This window comes from Rousettus aegyptiacus, unplaced genomic scaffold, assembly GCF_014176215.1.
Source record: "Rousettus aegyptiacus isolate mRouAeg1 unplaced genomic scaffold, mRouAeg1.p scaffold_m13_p_3, whole genome shotgun sequence".
Lineage (NCBI taxonomy): Eukaryota > Metazoa > Chordata > Mammalia > Chiroptera > Pteropodidae > Rousettus > Rousettus aegyptiacus.
In genome coordinates, this window is record NW_023416306.1 from 156,771,232 (window position 1) to 156,794,590 (window position 23,359).

At 36.7% G+C, this 23,359-nt stretch overlaps 1 protein-coding gene and 1 pseudogene across 33 annotated transcripts in view; one reads left to right on the plus strand and one right to left on the minus strand.

The window, feature by feature from the left end:
- Nucleotides 1–6,105, plus strand: part of NRXN3 (neurexin 3) — a 1,418,420-nt gene extending 1,412,315 nt beyond the window's left edge. For 17 of the 33 annotated variants that reach the window (XM_036239442.1, XM_036239443.1, XM_036239448.1 and 14 more), the window contains one exon: nt 3,313–5,701. In XM_036239442.1, coding sequence (XP_036095335.1) covers nt 3,313–3,614 — 302 coding nt within the window. In that variant the 3' untranslated portion in view covers nt 3,615–5,701. Of the gene's footprint in view, nt 1–2,688 lie in introns of all 33 variants that reach the window. The other 16 variants (XR_004956343.1, XR_004956344.1, XR_004956345.1 and 13 more) reach the window with 5 other exon arrangements.
- A 5,175-nt stretch (nt 6,106–11,280) lies between these two features.
- Nucleotides 11,281–11,399, minus strand: LOC118601298 (annotated as a pseudogene).
- Nucleotides 11,400–23,359: the final 11,960 nt, after the last annotated feature.

The following is a 23,359-nucleotide window of genomic DNA, read 5'->3' on the forward strand; positions in this document are numbered from 1 at the left end:
AGACATTGCAGAAGCTTTAGCTAGGATTGAAATAGAGAGGGAAAAAATAGGCAAATTTAAGACTCCAGTTGGGTGTCACAGATGGTACACTAAAATTGCAAATAAATGCACTCTGGAATCATGAAGACACGATTTTAATCTCACTTAAAGGGACACTAGCATCCTAAACCATTTGCCTTTATATTTAAATAATTTGTACCAGGTCTTTGCCTCCCAATAAATCAGTTATTCCTATCCTGTAACCAAGTTTCCTTTCTGCTCAACCCTGCATGTGGGGTAGATTTTCATCATTGCTCTAAAGAACAAAAGAGTTGATATTTGTGCCTAAAATGGAACACACATGCTAAACCTGTGTTCTAGGTGAGATGGGTAAGAACTCCTGCCTTTTTCTCTGAAGAAAAGTAAAATCACCTCCAAGTAATTTCTAGGGAAACTTTAAACAGATTCATGAGACTTCGTTGTTCTCTTACTCAACATCACCATTTTCCACGTAGCTTAGATACAACACTTAAGACCCTGTACTAGAAGAATGAGGAGAAAAGTTAGCTCAGGGTTAGTTTTGTGACTGGCTTACCTTTAGGGAAACATGCTCCAGATCCCATTTATAAAAACTAGCAAAAGTGTATAAATAATGCATTAAATAAGTTACAAGACATATAAATTATATATGATTACAATGTAAAAAAAAAAAAAAATAGGCATGCTGGTCTAGTAAAGGCAATCTGAAGTTTTGACAATCCTCAAAAATCATTTTGCTCAATAGCTTCAAACTTCGAGCACTAAAAAAGAAGCTTGGATTTAGAGCACAGACCAAATTATCATCTTGAGATTCTCGGAAAGGTTCTTGTTTTATTTCCCCACATATGGTAACATTATTTGGTAAGCCAGAGAAGACTGTACAGTGCTCCATTATCCCTTCCGTTCCAAATGATACTCATTACATACATTATTGCTACCCTCCCCAGCTCAATTTCTCTCAGTGTAGCACAATGTTATTGGCTAAATAGAGAGGGAATAAAGGCTTCTGATGTGGGCAGTTCTTCTCAGGTGCTATGGAAATATATATGCTTCTCAAGAGGCCCTTCTCTTAGCACACCTAAAATGTAGACAGTTTTGATGCAGCAGTTCTAACTGGGGCATGGGAAATGTTTAAAGATATAAAGTGTGGAAAGCTAAGCAGAGAGTTCTAATTTGTGAGTCAGTCTTTATAGGAAGAAGCTGGGAAGACTGTAAGCTCAAAGGCTTATACACCTGGCGTGTCCCTAGAACTTTGTAGTGCTGAGCCACATGTCTGGGTTTGTCACCTCAGCCGAGTCATAGCTGATGACAGATGCTCAAGCACCAACCATCCCATCAGAGTGAAGTTACTACTAAGGGTGGAACACACAAAAACATTGTACCTGGTTGAGAGCTTACTGACCCAACTCAGGAGAAGGCCTTGGACAATATCGTGTTAGCATCTCAGCTGACAGGGGCACATGATCCCATCTGCGCTAGTAGATTTTTAAAAACAATAGTTGGAATAAACATTTTGGACAAAATTCAGTGAAGGGACATAAACTGTGACTTGTCAAAATTCTTCCTCTGCTTGAAAAATATCACTGTAAAGAGACACAGAAGAAACTCTGATGATCTTGCTTATATACATGAATAATAAGCATGGCCCTATGGTTAGGTAACATCCAACATAGAACATTTGTGGTATCCATGATCTGCAAGGCACCACGATTTAGCGAACTATTCTGAACTTTCTTTCCTGACCTAGCCTACATGTTTACAAGTGCAATAACTGGGGTCTGTGGATAAACCAATATTTTTTTGCCACTCTAGTTAAGAATCACTATTTTTCAAAACTCGCTTTGTTATCTCTACATTTCTGAAACTAAAAGTGAGTTTCCAGTAAGTCATAGTTGTCTGGGCTGGGTATTTTTAAAATCTAGCATCCAGCTGAGGATATATTGCATATTGCATAAAAGCAATACATTAACATATTAGACCAATGCAAAGAAAGTTGTCATTTAATGGGGGAATTTCTGGAAGAGCATAGTCAAAATGGATTTATTAGATGAACACTTTCAACCTCATATAACTTCCCCTCACTTAGCATATAGTAAATGAAGACTGCCCTTGATAAATGTGAAATAAAAGGTAGTAACTTAAAATATTAAAGACACCATCTTTTATGTTCCTCGATCTTGCTCTCAGTGACATGGAGAATATTTCACTCTCATCCTCATGGGAGCAAAAAACTAGAAACCCAAGAAGGCAATAAAGAAATGCTATGGTTCACAAATTAATCACCTGCATGTGTGTATGTACACACACACACACACACACACACACACTTTTTATGGCCAGTATTTGCAACAATATAATTGAATGTCATCAACCTAGAAGCTGGAAACAGCCTATTTGAATTCTACTTAAATAATTACTTGAGAGCATCTTCAAAATTTATACCCCCCTATGTGTGGATTTCAGGTTTTGGTAGCAAGAGGCATGTAATGAACGGGCTCTACGTCAGCCTAGAAAGGTTAGGCTTCCACCAGAAAGGATCCATAGGTGGATCGTGGTCATTTTATTGTAATTTCTGAGGCATAACCTAAGAACTGCGTTCATTGAGAGTGACTGAATTGTGTTTATCTGCAAATATGCTAATTCTGTGTTTCTTTTTCTTTTCAATCCCAGGAGGTGAATTAGTTATCCCTCTTCTTGTAGAAGACCCTTTAGCTACCCTTCCTATTGCTACTCGTGCACCTTCCATTACACTCCCCCCTACCTTCCGCCCCCTCCTCACCATTATTGAGACCACCAAAGATTCCCTGTCCATGACCTCTGAGGCGGGGTTACCTTGCTTGTCGGACCAAGGCAGCGATGGTTGTGATGATGATGGCTTGGTGATATCTGGGTATGGCTCAGGGGAAACCTTTGACTCTAACGTGCCCCCTACTGATGATGAAGATTTTTACACCACCTTCTCCTTGGTAACAGATAAGAGTCTTTCCACTTCAATCTTCGAAGGTGGCTACAAAGCACATGCGCCCAAGTGGGAATCCAAGGACTTTAGACCTAACAAAGTCTCCGAAACTAGTAGGACTACTACCACATCTTTGTCCCCTGAGCTCATCCGCTTCACAGCTTCCTCCTCGTCTGGGATGGTGCCCAAATTGCCAGCTGGCAAAATGAATAACCGTGATCTCAAACCCCAGCCTGATATAGTCTTGCTTCCGTTGCCCACTGCCTATGAGCTAGACAGCACCAAACTGAAGAGCCCACTAATTACTTCCCCCATGTTCCGTAATGTGCCCACAGCAAACCCCACGGAGCCGGGAGTCAGACGGGTTCCGGGGGCCTCAGAGGTGATCCGGGAGTCGAGCAGTACAACAGGGATGGTCGTCGGCATTGTGGCTGCTGCCGCCCTCTGCATCTTGATCCTCCTGTACGCCATGTACAAGTACAGGAACAGGGACGAGGGGTCCTATCAAGTGGACGAGACGCGGAACTACATCAGCAACTCGGCCCAGAGCAACGGCACGCTTCTCAAGGAGAAGCAGCAGAGCTCGAAGAGCGGCCACAAGAAACAGAAAAACAAGGACAAAGAGTATTACGTGTAAAAATGACACCGCTAACAATATCTGAATTTAAAACAGAATTATTTATACATCAGTATATAAATACTTGCAAAATGGGATTGAACAGATGTCAAAACTGTGCTAACTATGAGGTGGGGTATACCATGACTATGGTGGGGAAAACTGTTTTTAAAAGGACACACACAAAGTTGTACCTACCTTTACGGTTCAGCCATGGCTGCTTTGATTCAGTCATGGCCCGGAGACGGAAAGTTCTTTCTGCCCTGCTGTATCATAAAGCACACACTTTGCGCTCTGGAGCAAGCAGACGGCTCCCCCACTTTTGCAGACTTGGGAGCTTCCTTCTCTTGAGGACCTTTCACCCAAGGTAGAAGACTTGATGGCTTACTTGTTCCATAACTCCAAGTGAGTCTGTAACAATGTTTGTGAAGCTTGACTGTAACAATGTTTTTTTGTTGTTGTTTAATTATGTAAAAAACAAAAACACAACAAAAAAAAAAAAGAAAAGAAAAATGTTAAAAACACAAACAAACAAACAAAAAAAAACACCCTTATCTGGTTCTGGCCAATGCGTGTAACTTTTCAAGATCTGAGGGGAAAAATGGCTTTTGGGTTTTTGTTTATTTTTTGAGAATGACTGAACATAAGTTAAGAAGAAGAGGAAAAAAAACTCAGAAAGACTATTGCCATATGAACTCAAAATCTACCATGGTGTTCACTCTACATATCAGGTTGTGGTGTTTTTAAAATCTGTTGTTTGTTTCCTATATGATGTTTTGCTGAACACATAGCAAAATTAAGTGATGGATGATAATATTGATTTGAAAAGCTGGTCCCTCAAGATCTAGTTCCAGAATTTGCCACCCGAACCCTGAACAGATGGGGTTAGGGCTGGTTTTATCAGAGCTATTGGCTTTACTTAACAATATTGCTCCTGTCCATTAGCCCAGCCAAGTTGTGGTAAAGGAAAGAGCCCCACAAACTAAAATAGAGCCTTTCCTACCTAGGGAAGGGAACGGGGGGTGGGCTGGATATGTGACTGGTTGAAATGCATGCAAATATAGACGAAAAGACAATACTAAAAGTCTGTTAATGAAGCAAAACAGACACTGGGGAGTTCAAATCATGATGGAACCACAAAAGGTCACACAAGCCAAACATGGTATGACAAGAGTGCAAGATGCATAGTTCTTCCCCCACCCCCAACATGATAATGTTTTTCATAGTGGTTTAATTTTGTAGCCTGACACGGATAACTCGATCCATCCATTTGCTCATGTCTCCCTTCACCCATCTTTTCTAAAACTAAACAAATGATTAATAAATGAGTAAAGCTGCTGTGACACACACGCAAAAGGAATTTAATAGTATAATATATATATAAATAAATATATATACAGATATATTTATCATGGTATGTTTGAGGGGATGACTGAAACAGGGGAACTGTTAAAGTCTTGAACTGGATTAAGAATGTTGTTTTAAAAGAAAATAACAAAACAACAAAAAAGTAAACCTTAAAATGTGAAGAAAGTGTGAGTTTTAGTTTTGTCACAGTTAACTGTGTCAAAGAGAATTTAAAAATCTTCTCAGATTTTGTTTACATATTTTACTACATTTTTGCTGGTATAATTCCTTAGCCACCTATGTACATACTTCTTTCCGAACTATTTTTTCTTTCTATTTGTTTCGGTTCATTTGGTTTATATTCCAGTTGTATTTCTTTTCTTTGTTTTAATTTTTATGAAGAGGAAACAATGTACAGAAAAACAAATTGGTTGTGTGGCCATAGCTATCCAAAAAGCAAGAGACAAAGCAAGACGAATATTCACACGAAATGAAGTGTGTCCTCTGGAGGGTTGGATAGATACAATTTCTTTTGTACACATGAAAATCAATCAGCTGTTTAGATTTAGAAATCTACTCTTGCTGGTCTTTGTAAGCTGCATGAATATTTGACTTTGAAAAACTATCTTAAAGACATGGGGCAAAAAGTGCAGTCTAAACAATGGTAGCCTTTACTAAAATCTATGGAAAGAGGTTTTCCTCATTATCTGATATTTCAATGTGTTAAGAGTTTTGGATTTTTTTTTTTTGGTCATTAAAAAGACAGAATTATGAAGAGATATCAAAGCACGATTTTCGATAACCTAAATGGCCCAACCTATATGAAGTTGATTATATCTCGATGTCTTTAAAGGATTGCTGTTCTTGGAGTCTTAAGGTCTTTCTTGTGAACTGATTTTCTGCTTTCTTTCTTTCCATTTTTAAAAATTTGAGTAAAAATACATTTGTTACATTCCTTTTAGTGTAAGTTCTATTTGGACAATTTTATGGGAACATGTGCATTCTGTCTGTGAGCTATCATATTCCTGTTGTTTTATGAGCAGACTCTTAAGGAATTTATTTTATGATGTTGTGATGTTACTGCTTTTTTTTTCTTTTTCTCTTTTATTTCATATTTGCATTTTCGTTCAAGGATATGCTTAGCAATAAAATGTTCTTCCCAAAACCTTGTATGATGATGCATTTTTATTTTCTAAGCACTTGGTGAAAGGTCTTACACCGAAGCTAAACTTTTCATCTCTTATTAAAAGCCACATAAGCTAGGACCACTTTCATGTGAAATAAAATGAAGGACCACTTTCTAATCAGTTACTTATCAACTTATCAAACTTATAAACTTATGAAAAGTGGCATATTTATGGGCTAAACGATTACTTTCTGTCAACTGAGGCATTATTATTTAGAGAAACCAGGAAAGAAAACACTTTTCTAAACAGGTAAGGTGGCAGAGCATTGTATTCTGGAAAAGATTATTGAATATTGTATATTTTTAAGTGTTTTGTAACTTTTAAATATTTTCTATAAGTCCACAAACGTCAAACAGTTCTCCAGAACTGTGTTCACATAGTACCTTAATAGCTAACAGCTTTAGATGCCTTTTTTCCAAGCCTCCCACCATACTGAATTTTTTTTTTAAAGCACTAAATCTAAAAGCAAAATTAAAACGAGTGCTTAAATTTTAACAGCTTCTCTCTAGATTTTCAGATAAAATTCTGGAAATGTTTATTGTAACTGGAACCTTTTTTATAGTAGATGTGTTCTTGATTTGCTGGTTCCCTAAGCCATGTGTTTACTTTACCAATTGGAGAATTTATCTTGATATTGCACATTTTTCACCATGATCCAGAAATGTGGGTTAACTGAACAGCTGTACTATATCCATACATTGGTTAAAAACAAATATAATTAACCCCATTCCTTCAGATTACATTAATGGAATGATTATGCTATTGACTATCATGGGACTGGAAAAAAATGAGAATCAAACTGTGGAAAACGTCAAACTATGGAAAGTTCTTTTGGTTCTTGTTTCAGATAATTTATGTAAAGTAAAGCAGTCATTTTTTTAATGTTCATGATGTGGCAGGTACTGTGTTAAGTGTTTTGGATCTGTGTCATGCGTTAACCCCTGAATGGTAAATAATATTTTCCTTACCTTAAAGATGCAAAAACAAAGACACAGAGAGCTTAACGGCAACTTGGCTAATATGGTTCTAATCATGTTAGAAGTCAGGCCTTGCAGACATGGAAGTCAGTAGGATGTCATGGAAAGGGGATAGACACTGAGACCAGACAGAGTTGGTTTGGAACCCCGGCTGGATTACTCACTGTGTATTGGCAAAATTAAGTCTCTTTGAGATTTGGCTTCCTCACCTGAAAAATGTAGCGCCTCACGACTTTGCCTTTCATTGTAATTTGGGGGGCAAAAATGAAATAATATGAAGCATTTTCATTGTGATTGATACAGACCAAGAACTCATAAGATTAGTCTTCTTCACTTTGTGTCCTGTGCTATTCTCTTTATGACAGCTGCCTTCTAGAATTAGACATTCTGTGCTACATTCTACAATAAAAAAAGATTTATTTAGTAGTTGAGCAATGTTGCCAAATTATGACTGGGGTTTACTAGCTATATTTAACTAAACTAGTCTTTTTTCTAGTCATATACTTGATTATAAGCATGGTTACAACTAGGACATATGTGGCATTGATGTTTGACAGCATAACTCTGACTGAAAACACATTTTAAGCAAGAGGCCAGAAGTTCAGGTAAGTAAAGGGAGTATAGATTTGAGAAAATGTTAAGCTTCTCAGTTAAATTTCCAGATGATGGTTAATGTGGTAGAGTCATCAAGATCTAAATGACATTTGCTCAGAAACATTGACTAAAGTCCAACAGAAATAATTTGTCCATGTCTTTCCATGAGGAAGTGGGGAGACTACACCATTACTTTCCAATGTGTTTAACTTTGGCCGTGGGCTTTGGATTCAGAAAACTTATTTTAAATCTCAGCTCTGAATCCTGGTTCTGTCCTTTACTAGCTGTTAATCCTTGAGTAAGGTGTGTATGACTCTATCTTTGCTCATGAGATTGGAATGATATCACCCTCCTCTTACTATTCTATAATTAAATGAGCTAATGTGAATTAAAGTGCCTGGACATAAGCATAGTGGCTGGCCCATAATCATCAAACAATGATAGCTAACTTGTCATTTTAACCATCTACTGTCATCCTAGAACAAAAATAAGCCAAAATTTCTTCTAAAATCTAGAAAGAATGCATATTGGAGAGCCCCAGACAATCGTACTGCTGTAACCTAAAATTGTAATTGTCTTTATTCCCCTGCAGTTGAAATCACATTGATTTATTGTTTCTTTGAGTTCTCCTTGAGTCTTCAGCCAGAAATGTGCATACTTCTATAAAACCCTCTACTTTAATCAACTCCTTCAGAATGGGAACCATAAAAAAGATTCAAATGGTAAATTCTTCTGTGCCTCAAAGGACAGTCTTCTATTCTTCCCAAATCACAGAGTTATCATTGCCTTAGACAACCCTTCAAAATTCTATATTTGCTTTCTCACCATAAACTTTCTAAATATCACTAACATATAATCCAAGAACCACTGTAAGCATTCATTCTTTTGATAATTCAACCAATATTTACCGAACAGTTCCGTGCCAGCAATCTACTATTGGCTATTGTTACTTTGTTTCAATGAAGACAATAAATGGATACAGGGATTTTAAGCCTTTTTATCTTTTATATAGATCTACACAGACCCAGGTTCTCTTTATTCACATTCAAATTGTAATTTGGTCTTTCTAAACTTTGTATTTGTCCCATTTGAATTTAAATTTTGATGATATCATTTGAAATCAGTTTATTTATTAATGTATTTATTAGACACCATTAAAGGGTTACTATGTCTTAAATTGAAAGCCTTACTAGGTTTATAATCTACTAAACTAAGGGTGCAGAAATAATGATACTACAGTGAATACAAATAGACTATCAAAAAGTACAAACAAAATTAGAGGTTCAGAAGATACTTAAGGAAGGGTTTCATAGAGGAGGTGACATGTTAGGTAAATCTTGAAAAATTGATGGGCAGAGATCAGGGCTGCATGCCATTCCAAGAAAAGCATTGAAGTGGGAGCAAATAGGATCAGAATCATTATTTGGATGGATCACAAACTATATAAAGTACATTAGTGAAAGATGTGACCATGAAAGCTTTTAGAATTTTGTCAAGGGAAGAGTGGGAGACTGTCTCAAGAAGTTCTCAAGGTCAAGGTCTAGTTTATCATTGAGTGCAGAGGCCAAAGGAAAGGTAATAACTGATACTTTTTAGAGAAGGTGCAAGACAATTGGAGGTATCAAGTTTCCAGATAGAGGTATTACTCTGAACAGAATAGGAGATAAGTTGTTCTAAAATAGCAGTGAAGAAGGAGAAAATGGAATCAGAAAATGACATATTGTAGAGGAGGTGACAGAAGTTGAGACAGCTAGAGTCAGTCCCAGTGTGCCAGGTAAATCAAAGGCAAAGTTATGTTCCTAACAGCGAGGCTCTGAGCACATGGCAGAAGTCTGTTGAAAACCCTGTTAGGAAGTCAGCTAATAAAAGTGTCAGTAAGAGGGGTCCGCTGGCATTAATAGTAATATTGTATATTGTTGCTAAATTTCTTTTGTATTTCATGACTTGAAATTCAATCATATGGTTCCAAATTTAGAGTTCTTTCAATTACATAATGCTGACTCTAGAGAAAGAAATCATTTTATAGGGGAGTGTGTGTGTGTGTGTGTGTGTGTGTGTGTGTGTGTGTATTTCTCCCCCCCAGAAGCATTTCGAGTGGAAGCTAAGGAAAAGGATGATAGGATGGTGTCTTAATCTGCTCAGACTGCCGTAAGAAAATACCATAGGCTGGGTGGCTTAAACAACGGAAGTTTATATGATAGTCCTAGAGGCTGGAAGCCCTAGATCAGTCTCTGGCAGGGTGTGTTTTCTGGTGAGTGCTCTCTTCCTGCCTTTCAGAAGGCCACCTTCTCCCACTGTCCTCACATGACCTTTCTTCTGTAGATACGCTGGGGAGAAGATCTCTAACTCTACTTGTAAGGCCAAAGTACTATCAGATCAGAGTCCCACCCTTATGACCTCATTTAACTTTAATTACCTGCTAAGATCCTACCTCCAAATAAAGTCACACTGGGAGAGCAGGACTTCCAACACATGAATTGGGGGTGGGAGTGGGGCAGATGCAATTCTGTCCATCACAGATGTACATGGTGTTGGCAGTTGGTAAGGTGAACATTTTTAAAGCATGAAGGAGTCAAGGAATTCAGAAGCAACTCTAGCCTTGTCGAGTATCCACATGGGCGAGGTAGAAGAGACTAAACCACAAGCAGGATAGGATCACAGGAACAGGGAGCAGGCTTGGAGGCAGTATTAGGGTTGTTGAGAGAGAAGAAAGAGCAGTTAAGAGAACCCAGACTCAGATTTGGAGATGTATTAAATGAATAGTGTAAGCTTTAAGAGTGTTTCAACTATGTGGTTAGATACATGGGTTTTAGAGTCAGAATGTCATGGCTTGTATTCTAGAGCTATAATTTTAGATAAATGACCTACCTAAGTCTACCTACCTAAGGCTCAGCTTTCACACCTGTAAAAGGAAATTATATCATACCTAACTTGTTGGTTTGTCAGGAAAGATTAAATAAAATAATCCACATGAATGCTTTGCATGCATGCCTGGTACATAATAACCTTAATATATTTTGGTCATTATTACAATTTGGTCTTGTTACCTGAGTCAGGCAGGATCAAAATGAGCTGCGAATTGCATGGCTAGCCAGCACCAAAACGTGCATAAAGATATAGAAGTTAGGCAATCATTCTGAGTATTTTCCTAATTCTTTCGTTTGCCAAGAAAATGTAAAATTTAGCTGCCTGCTCATTGGCAAAGTTTTCCCTTCACTGCAACTAGTTCTCTGCTTCCAGGCTCCAACTTGGATTATGCCCAGGAAAGCCTCACATCTGAGACTTCCACTCTTCGCCTGAGTTTCTAGTTCTCAGCTTTCCTACAGCAGCTGGTCAAACACACATGAGCAAACCAAGAGGCTTTCAGGAAGCCTTGAACCCTTCTACTGATATGCATTATTTTGGTTTGTTTTTTATTTGAATTTTAATTATGAACATTTTCAAATGTTCTCACAAATAAAGAGAATAGTATAACGAACTCTATTTATTATCTAGTTTTAAGAATTATTAGTCTTTTGTTGTTCTTGTTTCATCAATGCTCACCTATCCATGAAAGAATCTCCTTTTCTTTTTTTTTTTTAAAGCCCACAGCACCTGGTATTCCTAGGTGGTCTCCTATCCAAGTATTAACCAAGTCCGAACCTGCTTAGCTTCTGAGATCAGATGAGATCAGGCACATTCAGGGAGGCATGGCTGTAGCCTGAAAGAACATCTTTTACTGTCTCACACTGTTAAAAAAAAAAAAAAAAAAAAAGTTATTGTTGGGTAAGTTGACCTAAGTCCTGTTCCTTGCATTTCAGAAGAGCTAAACCTAATGCTCTTTCTGATGGGCAATTAATGGCATGATTCCAGTTCTTTGTGCAATGACAACATGAAAAAGGAGATTAACTGCTAAGTAGACTCTTCATCAATTAATGAGATTGCCTGAAAACTGAAAGGCTTTTTTGACTCACATGTATTTCAATTCAACTGTGCTCAGTCACTTTTTGAAATGAATTTAAAAAGCCTATAGATTATATACAGGTGCCAAATCTTTTGTGGAAGCTAAGAAATATTCACTTTTACCTCTAGAAATATGATCACAAGCCTACGAGCATATCTTCCCAGGGTTATATTCATGTATTTGTAACAACCATAACTACACTGTATTTCCCTGAGTCTATGTAGATGAGATCATTCATTAAGTGCATTTTCAAGTTATTTTATTTCTGCTCTGTCAACACTGATGATTTTCTCTTCTTTGCTCTCACTTGCAATTTTCATTATAAAGGTATCATGAGAGAGAGAAAGAAAGAAAGTTATATTGAGACTATTTGATAGTATATTGTTCTCTATCTCAAAGTCAAAATAAGTGAAAAATGTATAGAACCACCAAAGACTTTTGCTCCTTGGCTTTATGGGCCAGAATGAAAAGTAGAATTGTAGGTTTTGTCAAGTAAACAATGTTCCTCCTTCTGCTCTGTGCTAAGCAGTTTGCCCCATTTTATTTATCTTTTTGAAAGTGGAGGGAACCTAGCACAGCACATATAAACACCAGGTTTGCAAGAAAGTACAGTAAGGCAGTGAAGGTTACCAGTGGGATAGGAAGGTAGCTTAAATTAAGGGTGTCATAAAACTGAAAAGCTAAAATTTGGCATTACAATGTAGTTATTCACGTTCATACTTCACCCAGGAAAATGCGCTTATGTGAATGGGTGTGAGTGACCAGATCAGTTTTGATACCAAATTTGAAATGGGCAAACTAAGATAGTTATTGCTCATAAACCAAACAGGGAGGAAAATGTGGGCAAGAGGCGGCAAGCAGGAGCAGAGGAGCTGCCCCTAAATAATAAAGATGTTTGTAATTGTTCAGAAGATAGGTCCCAAATTAGAACACCTAAAATAATGAGACCTCTCTCTTCTCCACCTTCCTCTCTCCCTCCCCCTCCTTCTTGCTCTCTCTCTTGCCTCCTTCCCTCTCGCCTTCCTCCCCTTCTCTTTTTCTCCCCCTGCTTCTCCTCCCCTTCCCCTTTCTTTTTCCTTTTCCTCTTTCTCCCCCACCCAATTCCAGAAAGAGTGTCCGAAGTTAACAAATAAGCTGAGTTTACACACACATACGCCCTTCACTTCTTTTGCAAAAAAGAAAAATTAAGTGCTTGTACTTCCCTAGTAATAAATTGTAAAATGCCTTAACTATTGTGCTGCTCTTTCTGTATAATTTTCTCTTTTAAATTTAAAACTTTCTTAAATGCTGATATTATAAACACTGTTCCCCTAAAATATATTGTAAGACCATAAGTCACATGTCTGTGTAGTTGGACAAACCTTTTCATGACTTCCTCAGGTAACAAGCTGCAATTTGATAACATATTTTGATGAATCCTAATATTTTTCAGCTCTACCGAGATACAATTGACATATAACATTGTATAAGTTTATGGCATATAAAGTACTGATTTGATACATGTATGTAATGTGAAATGATTATCAGAACTCATTAATTAACATATCTGTGACAACATGAATGAACTGTCAGGGCTTTATGCTAAGTGAAATAAATCAGACAAAGAAAGACAAATATTGTCTGATTTCAGTACACGTAGAAGCTAAAAACTCTCAACCTAATACAACAGAGAGTAAATTGGTAATTCTATTTTTAATTTTTTGGGAAACCACCAAACTGTTTTCCATAGTGGCTGTACCAATTTGATGTCTTCCAACAATGTATAAGTATTCCCTTTCCTCCACGTCCTCACCAGTACTTGTTATCTCTTGCCTTTTTGATAATAGCCATTCTAGCAAGTAATATCTGAAGATAGGTCCAGAGCATCAAAAATAATGGGGTTTCTCTCTCTTCACTCTCCATCTCTTCACTCACACCTCCCCCCCCCACCAAGATTTATATTTTCATTTCTCTAATGATTAATGATGTGAATGCCTTGTCATGTACTCATTGGCCATTTGTATGTCTTTGGGAAAATGTCTCTTCAGGTCCTATGACCACTGTGTAGTCAGATTGTTTTCTTGTTATTGACTTGCAAGAATTTCTTAGAGATTTTGGATATTAACCTCTTGCCACATACATAGTTTGCAAATGTTTTCTCTCATTCTGTAGGTTGACTTTCCATTTTGTTGATTGTTTCTTTTGCTTGTAGAAGTTTTTAGTTTGATACAGTCTCACTTGTTGATATTTGCTTTTGTTGTATGTGCTTTTGGTAACATATTAAAAATAAACAAATAAAACAAACAAACAAGCAAAACATTGCCAGCACAAATGTCTGGGAGCTTTTTCCTGGCTTTATTCTAGAAATTTTACAGCTTTTGGTCTTATATTTAAGCATTTAATTCATTCCAAGTTAATTTTTGTGAGTGGTATAGATAAGGGTTCAATTTCATTCTTTTGCATGTGAATACCCAATTTTCCCAACACCATTTGTTGAAGGGACTATTCTATCCCCACTGAGTACTCTTGGCTCCCTTGTCAAATACTAGTTGAACCTACATGTGTGGACTTACATCTGGGCTATCCATTCTGTTCCATTGGTCTATGTGACTGCTTTTACATTAGTATCATGCCATTTTGATTACTATAACTTTATAATATAGTTTGAAATCAGGACATATGATGCCTCCAGCTTTCTTTTTCAAGATTGCTTGGTTTTTAGGTTTTCCGTGGTTCCATATGAATATTAGGATAATTTTTTCTATGCCTGGGAAAAATGTCTTTGACATTTAGAAAAAAAATTGCATTGACTCCATAGACAGCTTTGAATATTATGGACATTTTAACAATATTAAACTGTTCTGATACATGAAGATGGGATATTTTTCCATTCATCTGTGTCTTCTTCAGTTTCTTTTATCAATGTCATGATTTTCAGTACACAGGTCTTTTATCTTCTTGGTTAAATTTATTCCTAAGTATAAGTATTTATTTCTTTTACAGACAGCCTATCATTAATGTATAAAAACAGAACAAATTTTTGCATATTAATTTTGGATCCTAAAACAATTGTCAATCCATTATTAGTTCTCATAATTTTTTGATATAGTCTATGGTTTTCTGTATATGAGATCATGTCATCTTCAAATAGAGGCAAATTTACTTCTTCCTTTCTGTTTTGGATGACTTATTTATTTTTCTTGCCTAATTGCTCTTCCTACGACTTCTATTGCTATGTTGAATAGGAGTGGCAAGGATGAGCACCTTTGTCTTGTTCCTGATCTTATAGGAAAAGCTTTCAACCTTTTACCATTGTGTATGAAATAAACTACAGTTATTATATCCTCTTGATGAATTAATCTCTAACATTATGTTATAAACATCTACACTTTTTTGCTATAGTTTTTGACTGGAAGTCTGTTTTATTTTCTAAGGCAAGTAGAGCTACCCCTGCTCTTCTTGGTTTCCATTTGCATGGCATATTTTTTTCCATCCCTTCACTTTGAGCTTACATGTGTCCTTAAAGTGGAAGTTAATCTCTTGTAGGCAGCACATAGTTAGGTCATGTTTATTTAACCCATTCTGCCTCTACATACATTTTGATTGGAGAATTTAATCTATTTACATTTAAAGTAATTACTGATCAGTAAGGACTTACTAATGTCATTTTACTTATTTTTTCTGGCCGTTTTATAGTTCCTTTGTTCTTTTATTCTCCTGTTTCTGTCTTCCTTTGTGAATTAATGATTCTCCACAGTTGTATGCTTTGATTTATTTCTGTTTATCTTTTGTGTATCTGCTGAAGTTTTTTTGTTTTGTGGTTACCGTAAGGCTTACATACAATGTTTTAGGTAGAATAGTGCATTTGAAGCTGATAACAACTTAATCACATACAAAATCTCTACTGTTTTAACCTCCCCATTTCATGTTTTCGATGTCACAATTTGCATCTTTTAATATTATGTATACATTAACAAATTACTTTAGCTAGAATCATTTTTAATATTTTGTCCTTTAACCTTTACACTAGAGTAAAATGATTAATATACCACCATGTTATAGTATTGGACTATTTCAAATTTGACTATATATTTACCTTTACCAGTGCTTTAATATTTTCATATGTTTTCATATTACTAATTAGCATCTTATATTTCAGCTTGAAGAACTTTTAGCATTTCTTATAAGGTAGTTCTATCAGTGGTGATGAACTCGCTCAGCTTCTGTTTGTCTGGGAAAGTCTGTTACTTTCTTTTATTTCTGAAGGACAACTTTACACATATTTTTGTCTTTCTACTTTTCTGATGAAATAATTTTGCATGATCTCCACATTCACACATTCTTCTCTTGGTTAAGCTTTTCATTTAATTCTTCAATCATTATATCTTCAGTTCTAAGATTACTAATTTTTAAATTGTTGAGCTTCTCATTTTGTTCATGTGTTGTTTTCCTAATTTTATTTAGTTGTGTATCTATGTGGTTTTCATGCGTGTGTGTGTAATTTACTGAATTTCTTTAAGAGGATTATTTTGAATTTTGTGTCAGATAGTGCATAGATCTTCATTTCTTTAGGGACAGTTGTCGGAGCTTTATTAGTTCCCTTGGTGATATCATATTTACCTGATTCTTCATGATTCTTATATCTTTGCATTGGTATCTGCACATTTGAGGAGGCAATCTCCTCTTCCAGCCATTCTCAGCATTTGGGTGGGGCTGATGACTTGCTTCGCTGCCTAGGCTCAAGCTTTAGATGTGCAGCACAGCTGCCTGGCATCTCTGACCAGACTTCCTGGCTTGATGGGGCTGGAGGCTACGCTCAGTAGTTGGCAGGGGCACTGACTTGCTTCCCCATCCATGCAGGTCTCTAGGTTGTGCTCTATGGCTGGGATAAACTGCTGGCTGTGGACCCAAACTGAGAAGATCCAGTGGCTGAGCTCTCTGGCCAGATGGGGCCATTTAGGCACCATTGCCAGCAGGAACATGGTCTAAGATCAATGAGCTCACTGCTGTGAGCCCCCTTCTCTTTCTCTAGCTTACTCCCCCAGTTATTTAGATTAGGCAATACCTAAGTGGGCCTTCCTGAAAGCACCCCAGCATGGTGGAGAAGCTGAATGTCCACCTTGGGCTTTCCTTTTTCCACTGGAGAAACTATAAAAACTCCTCAAGGTTGTGCTTAGGAGTAATGCAGTCAAAATGAAACCACTTCTCTCACCTTTCTAATGTGTTTTTTTCCCAGTTTTTGTGGTCCCAGTGGCTGCTGCAGCAACATCCCTGGTTCTGAGATGTTCACAAAGGTGTTTTGCCTATGGATAGTTGCCAGGTGCTCTTTCTTTGAGGGGAGCTATAGTTGAGAACCACTTATTTTACCATCTTGCTGACATCTCTCTGAGTGAAAGCTTTTCTAACTAGACAGGTTGATGTTAGGTAGCAATAGTTGGCATATGTGCTTTATTAAAAACACTACATATAAATATAATGGGCTTCAACAAAGGGGAAAAAAAAAAGGAAGTTGGACCACTCCTCATCATAGTTAACACTGAAAATAGTTCTTTTTTTCAACCAAGGATTTTACAATCAGCCATACATTGATATGTGACTTTGATAGTTCTATTACATATATCTGTTGGCATGGGACTGCTGATTTATTTAAGTCAACTTTGGTAAGCTCTGGAAAAAAGATTCCAGAAAGCCAAACACTCACCAAAAAGCCATCTACACAGTACATGAGCAAGGGAAAGTTTCCACAGCCCAAGCCAGTCAAACAATGCTGGGATAAAAGAGTGGATTTTAAGGGCTTCAGTTAACAAGCCCTACAGCTCTCTGGCCAGTGGGCATTCAAATGTTGGCTTTGGCAGGCAGGTGCTGGATGACACTCAGAAGGAGCCCTAAGAGGCTGCTTCCCGTTACACCACCTCAAAGAAGTTTGGGTTTTCAATTTATTTTTTAAAAGCAGATACGCAGTAAACATCGGAATGTGAGTTTTATGCTAAATATATTTTGGTTTCAGAGCAGTTATCTCTTGCTGCCAGAATAGCCCTAAGGATTAAGATGGTTTATTGGGATCAAATGCCTAGGAGATTTATTATAGTGCAGACTGTTTACTCATTCCCATTAAAATGCCTATTATGCTTATTTCCTTGCCTCTCTCTCTTCTATCTTCTTTCTTCCCTCCTCCACAATCCATATTCTATTATTTTATTTTCCTGCTTTAAGATGAATCTACTTTGATTTTTATCCTTTATTAAAATTAAGTCCTTGGAAACTCTCCAGGTTTCCAAGGAGAGTGGGCCAAGGAGTAGCAATGGCGTATATGTAGCTCATTAAGGCGTTGGGAACACTGAGTCTCGGAGCAATAAAAACAAACAACAACAAAACAACAACAACAACATACCACTATTTTCAGATACTGTCTCTGATGATTGGAGAGAAGAGTATACATTTGGATTAATTTGTCATGAAGAATTACAAACACTCTAGCTAAAATCATCTACAATTTACAGTCATATAGGAGCAACAATAATTTGCTGCCAGATATATGCTTTTTTTGGATTAAAAAAGGGGTTATCTAATTAATAGCCAAATTTTATATATATATTCACATATATATAATTTTATATATATATATATATAAACCATTCAACAAAGCAATGAGTTTACATACGATAAATCAGCTCTCATGAAAAGAGACATGAGACATCAGAAAATATAATCACTTAAATAAGAAAGCTATACAGCCCAGGAAATAATCCTAGAGGGCTTGATAATGCCACCAAATTGATAAGAAAAACAATCACTGAGTCCATTAGGCTGTACAGAACGATTTTATGAAAACTGTGGTGGGCCAAGCAAATGTTTGTTATAAATTCATCTCAAAAAGTGACTATTACAGTGCCTGGCAGTGACCTTGTGTGAAAGGAACAATTGAATATAGCTGGCCTGCTACACATGGGGTGTGCAAATACATTGTTGTCATCCCCCCTCCACTCCCTTTTTTTCCCCTGGTACTATCCTTGGAATGATCTACATCAGCTGTTGTCAAACTTGATCATATATAAGAATCACCTAGAGAGTTCCTTATAACACAGATTGCTGGGCCCCACCTCTGGGGTCTCTGATTCAAGAGGTCTGGGGTGAGATCTGAGAAGGTGCATTTCCAACATACAAAGGTGATGCTGTGCTACTGGTGCATGTACCACATTTTGCGAACCGTACAGCCTATAAAGTAATGAAAGAACAATTATATGTTTGAGGTCAAAGAAGGTCTCATCTCTGCTAATTTTTTTTTTTTTTTAAAAAAGGCATGATTTGTATCTATGCAACTGACTTGGAGCAGTTACTGTCTGCTGCTTAGGTTTCCACTACAGATGCAGTAAAAAAAAGTGTCCTCGCAACTTTCTATGCATCTGTCTGATTGTGGCAGACAAGATTAAATAAGAGAACACAAGAGAAAACATAGTATAACAGGAAAAAACATGCAGAGAAATTTTGCAACTCAGAAATAACCTTGTAAACAGAGAATACCTGTTTTACTCCGAAAACAAAAAAAGGATCTAAAATTTGAGTTTAAACGAGAAACAGAAAAAGTATTCCCCTACGTCTTCACCTTCTAGTGGATTCCACATTTTAAAGCTTAAAGGTTAAAATTAATTGAATCTAAAGCAAAAATAAAAATAAAAAATAAAAATAAAAAAAAGCATGATTTAGTCTTTAGTTGCCTTATAGCTCAGGTAACTTCCAACTTGAAAATTCTTTCAATCTCTGATGAATTATTTGAATTCCCATCGATATGGTTACAATAAGAAGGAAGTTGATTTACTACAGGCAAATAATAAAATAGTAAGTACTGTAAATTGAGCACTTACTGTTTGTTGAGCTCTCTACTGAACTCCATTATATTCAATACCTCATTCACTCCTCATAACAATGCTTTCAGATCAGCACTGTTTCTCTCCCCTTGTCGCAGCTAAGAATTAGGTTTAGAAAGTTTAAGTGATTTGCCCAAGGTCACATTTTCAGTAAGTCTTGGAATCAGACCTGGATCCTTTCCTAATACTCAAGAATTTAAAATATAGTAAGTCGAGTTCCAAATAGGCCATGATAGAAAAATTAGTATTAAGAGCAATATTAACAGCGCCAATCATTATCACAGCAATCAGAGTATTACTCCTAAAGAGCTCTGTAATATAGGTATTATTATCCTCATTTTATGTTTAAAAAAAAAACTCAGAGAATTTAAGCAATCTGCTTGAGGCTATACAGCTTGCAACATATGACCTAAGGATTATGGATTCTAAAGCCCACATTGTTTATACACTCTACCAAACCCTAACATCAAGCAGTATCCTTCTTAGACCCATTAGTGGCAATCCACATATTTAACATGAACTATTTCATTCATGTCCTTATAAGGTTCAACAAAATAAAATTCATTTGTTCCCCATTAGTAATAGAAGAATGCTATGATGAACCAACTTATACATATTGTCAAACTTTTATGTCAATATCCATAGGTTAACTAGATCCAAGGGTGTTTATTTTTATAATTGATTTTTATTAGTAATAAAGTAATATATACACATAGCTTAATAAGACAAATAATAGCGTTATCACAAATACCAGAGCTCCCTGTTCCTACTTCTCCTCTCTTCCACCCTCGCCCTGCTTGCCAGAAGCAGCCACTTCTACTCTCAGCTATTTCCTCTGCTATTTACCTCCACACCTCCAAACACAGGGTGCAGCTAGCTTTTGATTCACTAGTTAAAACATTGGTCACTGACCTCTTAGTGTGGAATATTAGCATTTTTTCTCTCTCTCTTATACACCCCTTTTCTCTTCTCTAGTCTTTCAATGTAGTCATTTTATAAATTTGATTAAATATGATCTCATGCTTTGATGATTATGACTATGCAAACATCGTTCTCTTTTAAGTAAAGTAGTGTGTTATGGTTACTTTTATTTTTCTGTATAATTTTTTGTTCCACATTTAGCTTTTTTTCTGGAATTTATAATAACATTTTATTTTTTCTATTTACTTGGATTCATAGTCTCAGTTCCATTAATGGCTTTGAAAAATGATTTTCAAGGTAAAATTTTACATTGCCAAATCTGTCAAATAATCTAGTAAATCTTGGAGACATCTCTCCTAGGGGTCTCTATTTTCTTGTTCCAACCTGAAGTGGTTGCTCTCTCAGACACCTGATCAGTTCTCATCCTTTGTCATTGACTTGCTATTTTTCTCACTCTCTTTTGTGGTGGGTTTCCTTTTTTTCTGGGTTCCATATTTTTCTCCTACTTATTTCATTCACTTGCTAGGTAAAACACCTTCTCTAGTAGCTTCCTGCAGGGTATGAAACTTTTGAGATTTTAGCATACCCTGAAATGTCTCTTTTGAAACTTGAAACTTTTGAACGTTTTCTGAGAGTACATTTAGCTAGAAAATACTTTTCCCTAAGAATCGTATCCCTGCATGGTCTTCTAGTTGTTAATGCTCCTGTTGAGTGAACTCAGGCCATTTTTTCTTTGTCTTCTGTGTGTGACCTGGTTTCTCTGAATCTCCTCTTTATCCCTGGTATCTGAAATGCCATGATGGCATGTGTTGGTGGTTCCTGCTGAATCAGTTACTCTACAGACCTGATAATTCAATAATTTGATCGAAGAGCAGACTAAAGGTTGTATTCTCCAGAATTTATCAAAAGAATTCCTTTCCCACTTTTTTAGACTTGCATTCCCATATTGCACATGTCTGAGAGATAAGAGTAGCAACTTACCTGAATTCAATGAGAAACTTATGCACAAATTCGATCTGAATAAATATTACAGCTGTATCTACCCCCTTATCTATGTTTTGATAATCATAAGGATCATTGCGAGCACAGAGAAAGGAACATCAAAAATCACCTGAGGTATGTAGAAGACGCCCAACACAGACGATGACACCAAGAAGAATCAAATGAGGTGTAGAAGTTTACCAAAAGTACTGGAAGAACATTCCAGACAAAGAAAACTATACATTGGAAGGCTTGGAGATGAAAAAGAACATGGCATACTCGTTCATTCATTTGACAAATTTTTATTGGGTGCTTACTATGTACTAGCCGTAGCACTAGCCATACCAAGGGAATTACTGCTCTTTCAGTAGAGAATGTGGTGTTTCTTCTAGCCTGTTAGCTTTATGAGAGCAATGTCTGAGTTATTCATTATTGTGCCCAGTATTTGACATTTTTTAAATGAATTTATGTGGAAGCATGCTCATCGTTATCCATAGATTTCCCATATTCCTCTTACCCCCAAAGTTTATAAAAACAAGTAATCAGTTTGCTTGTACTCAGTAGTCTGAAAGCTCATCAGATTTTGTTTCTTATTGTATTTCCTTCAGGTCTGAGCTCAGAGGTTGGTACATTCTAGGTCACCGTACTCAGCAAATATTTGTTGAATAAATTAATATATAAAGAACACATAAGTGATGTGTTGGCAAATTCTGCATATTTTAGGGTATAATAAAAGAAAGACGAGTAAAGTAGTAACAGTCAAAGATGGATACATGTTGGAGAAAACATGATAAATAATTGATGAGTAAATAAATGAATGAAACATTATACAGAAAAGAAAATGTTCAACTCAACATACGTACAACCTTCTGAATTATTGTGCTATTTTAGTGGTAAAAGGATATTGCTGGTTGTTGGTGTGCTTCTTTAGACTGTGGGCATATATCAACACATGGCCTATGACAATTTGCCAGTTGGTTTGGGGTGAATTTAGCAGAACTGACCCTAAGTCATCTTTGAAGATAAAATGCATAAATGCACCCAGAAGTAGAAGAACAGATTACTTTTCCTACCTCACATTCCCTTACCCAAAGAAAATTGATTGCCAAAGAGCGCCACCTATCTACTTCCCCTATGTATTATTCAGAAGAGATTGGGGAACACAGTGCTACCCCTCGCGACTTTTTGGCAGACGCGATCAACAACTGCAGTAATTGCTATGTGGAGGTGGGAACAGATTGCTATGATTCCTTAACTTGAGTGGAAAGCAGTGCTTACATCGTGTAATTTACTTCGTAGGTTGTTAAAGTGATTGACACCGTGGGTTACATCATGTCATTTTACCTTTTGTGTGTGTAAGAGTGCATAATTCTAGGCCTCGTGTTTGCCAGCTTACAGCGCAGGGCGTTATCACTCACTCTTCTCAGCTCCTTCTCTTAAAAAAAATGGCAGCACCTCTCCCCCTACCGCTACTTGGCCAGTTTCGCTTTATTTTCAGAAAAGAATGCACTGAAATTAGTACCAAGAGAAGGGGATTTATCCTATTTAAAAAAAAAAAAAAATGACAAGACCTGCCATATGAACCTAGACAGTGATAGAAATTCTTCTACACTGTCCCCCATACTTCATTTACCGTGGAAGCCAACACTCTACCATGCGTTCAAACACAAGCAACAGCTAACCCGCCTATAAAGAATCAAAATCATTTGCAGAGTAGAAAAGCATTTTTTTCCCCATGTGAATATCCATTTTATGTTCTAAAACATCATAAAAATTTTAGGTAGATATATTCAAAAGGTCCGGAAATACATTCTCAATTGGAATTAATTATTATTAATTGGTAACAGGCCCAACTTTGCTCAGCTAAAGCATGGATCTACAGTCGCTGGTAACACATACCAAAGTTTGTGGAGCCCTTTTTACTGATCATCTTCCACCTTGTGCTACCTTGGTGGAAAAATGTACAAATTTA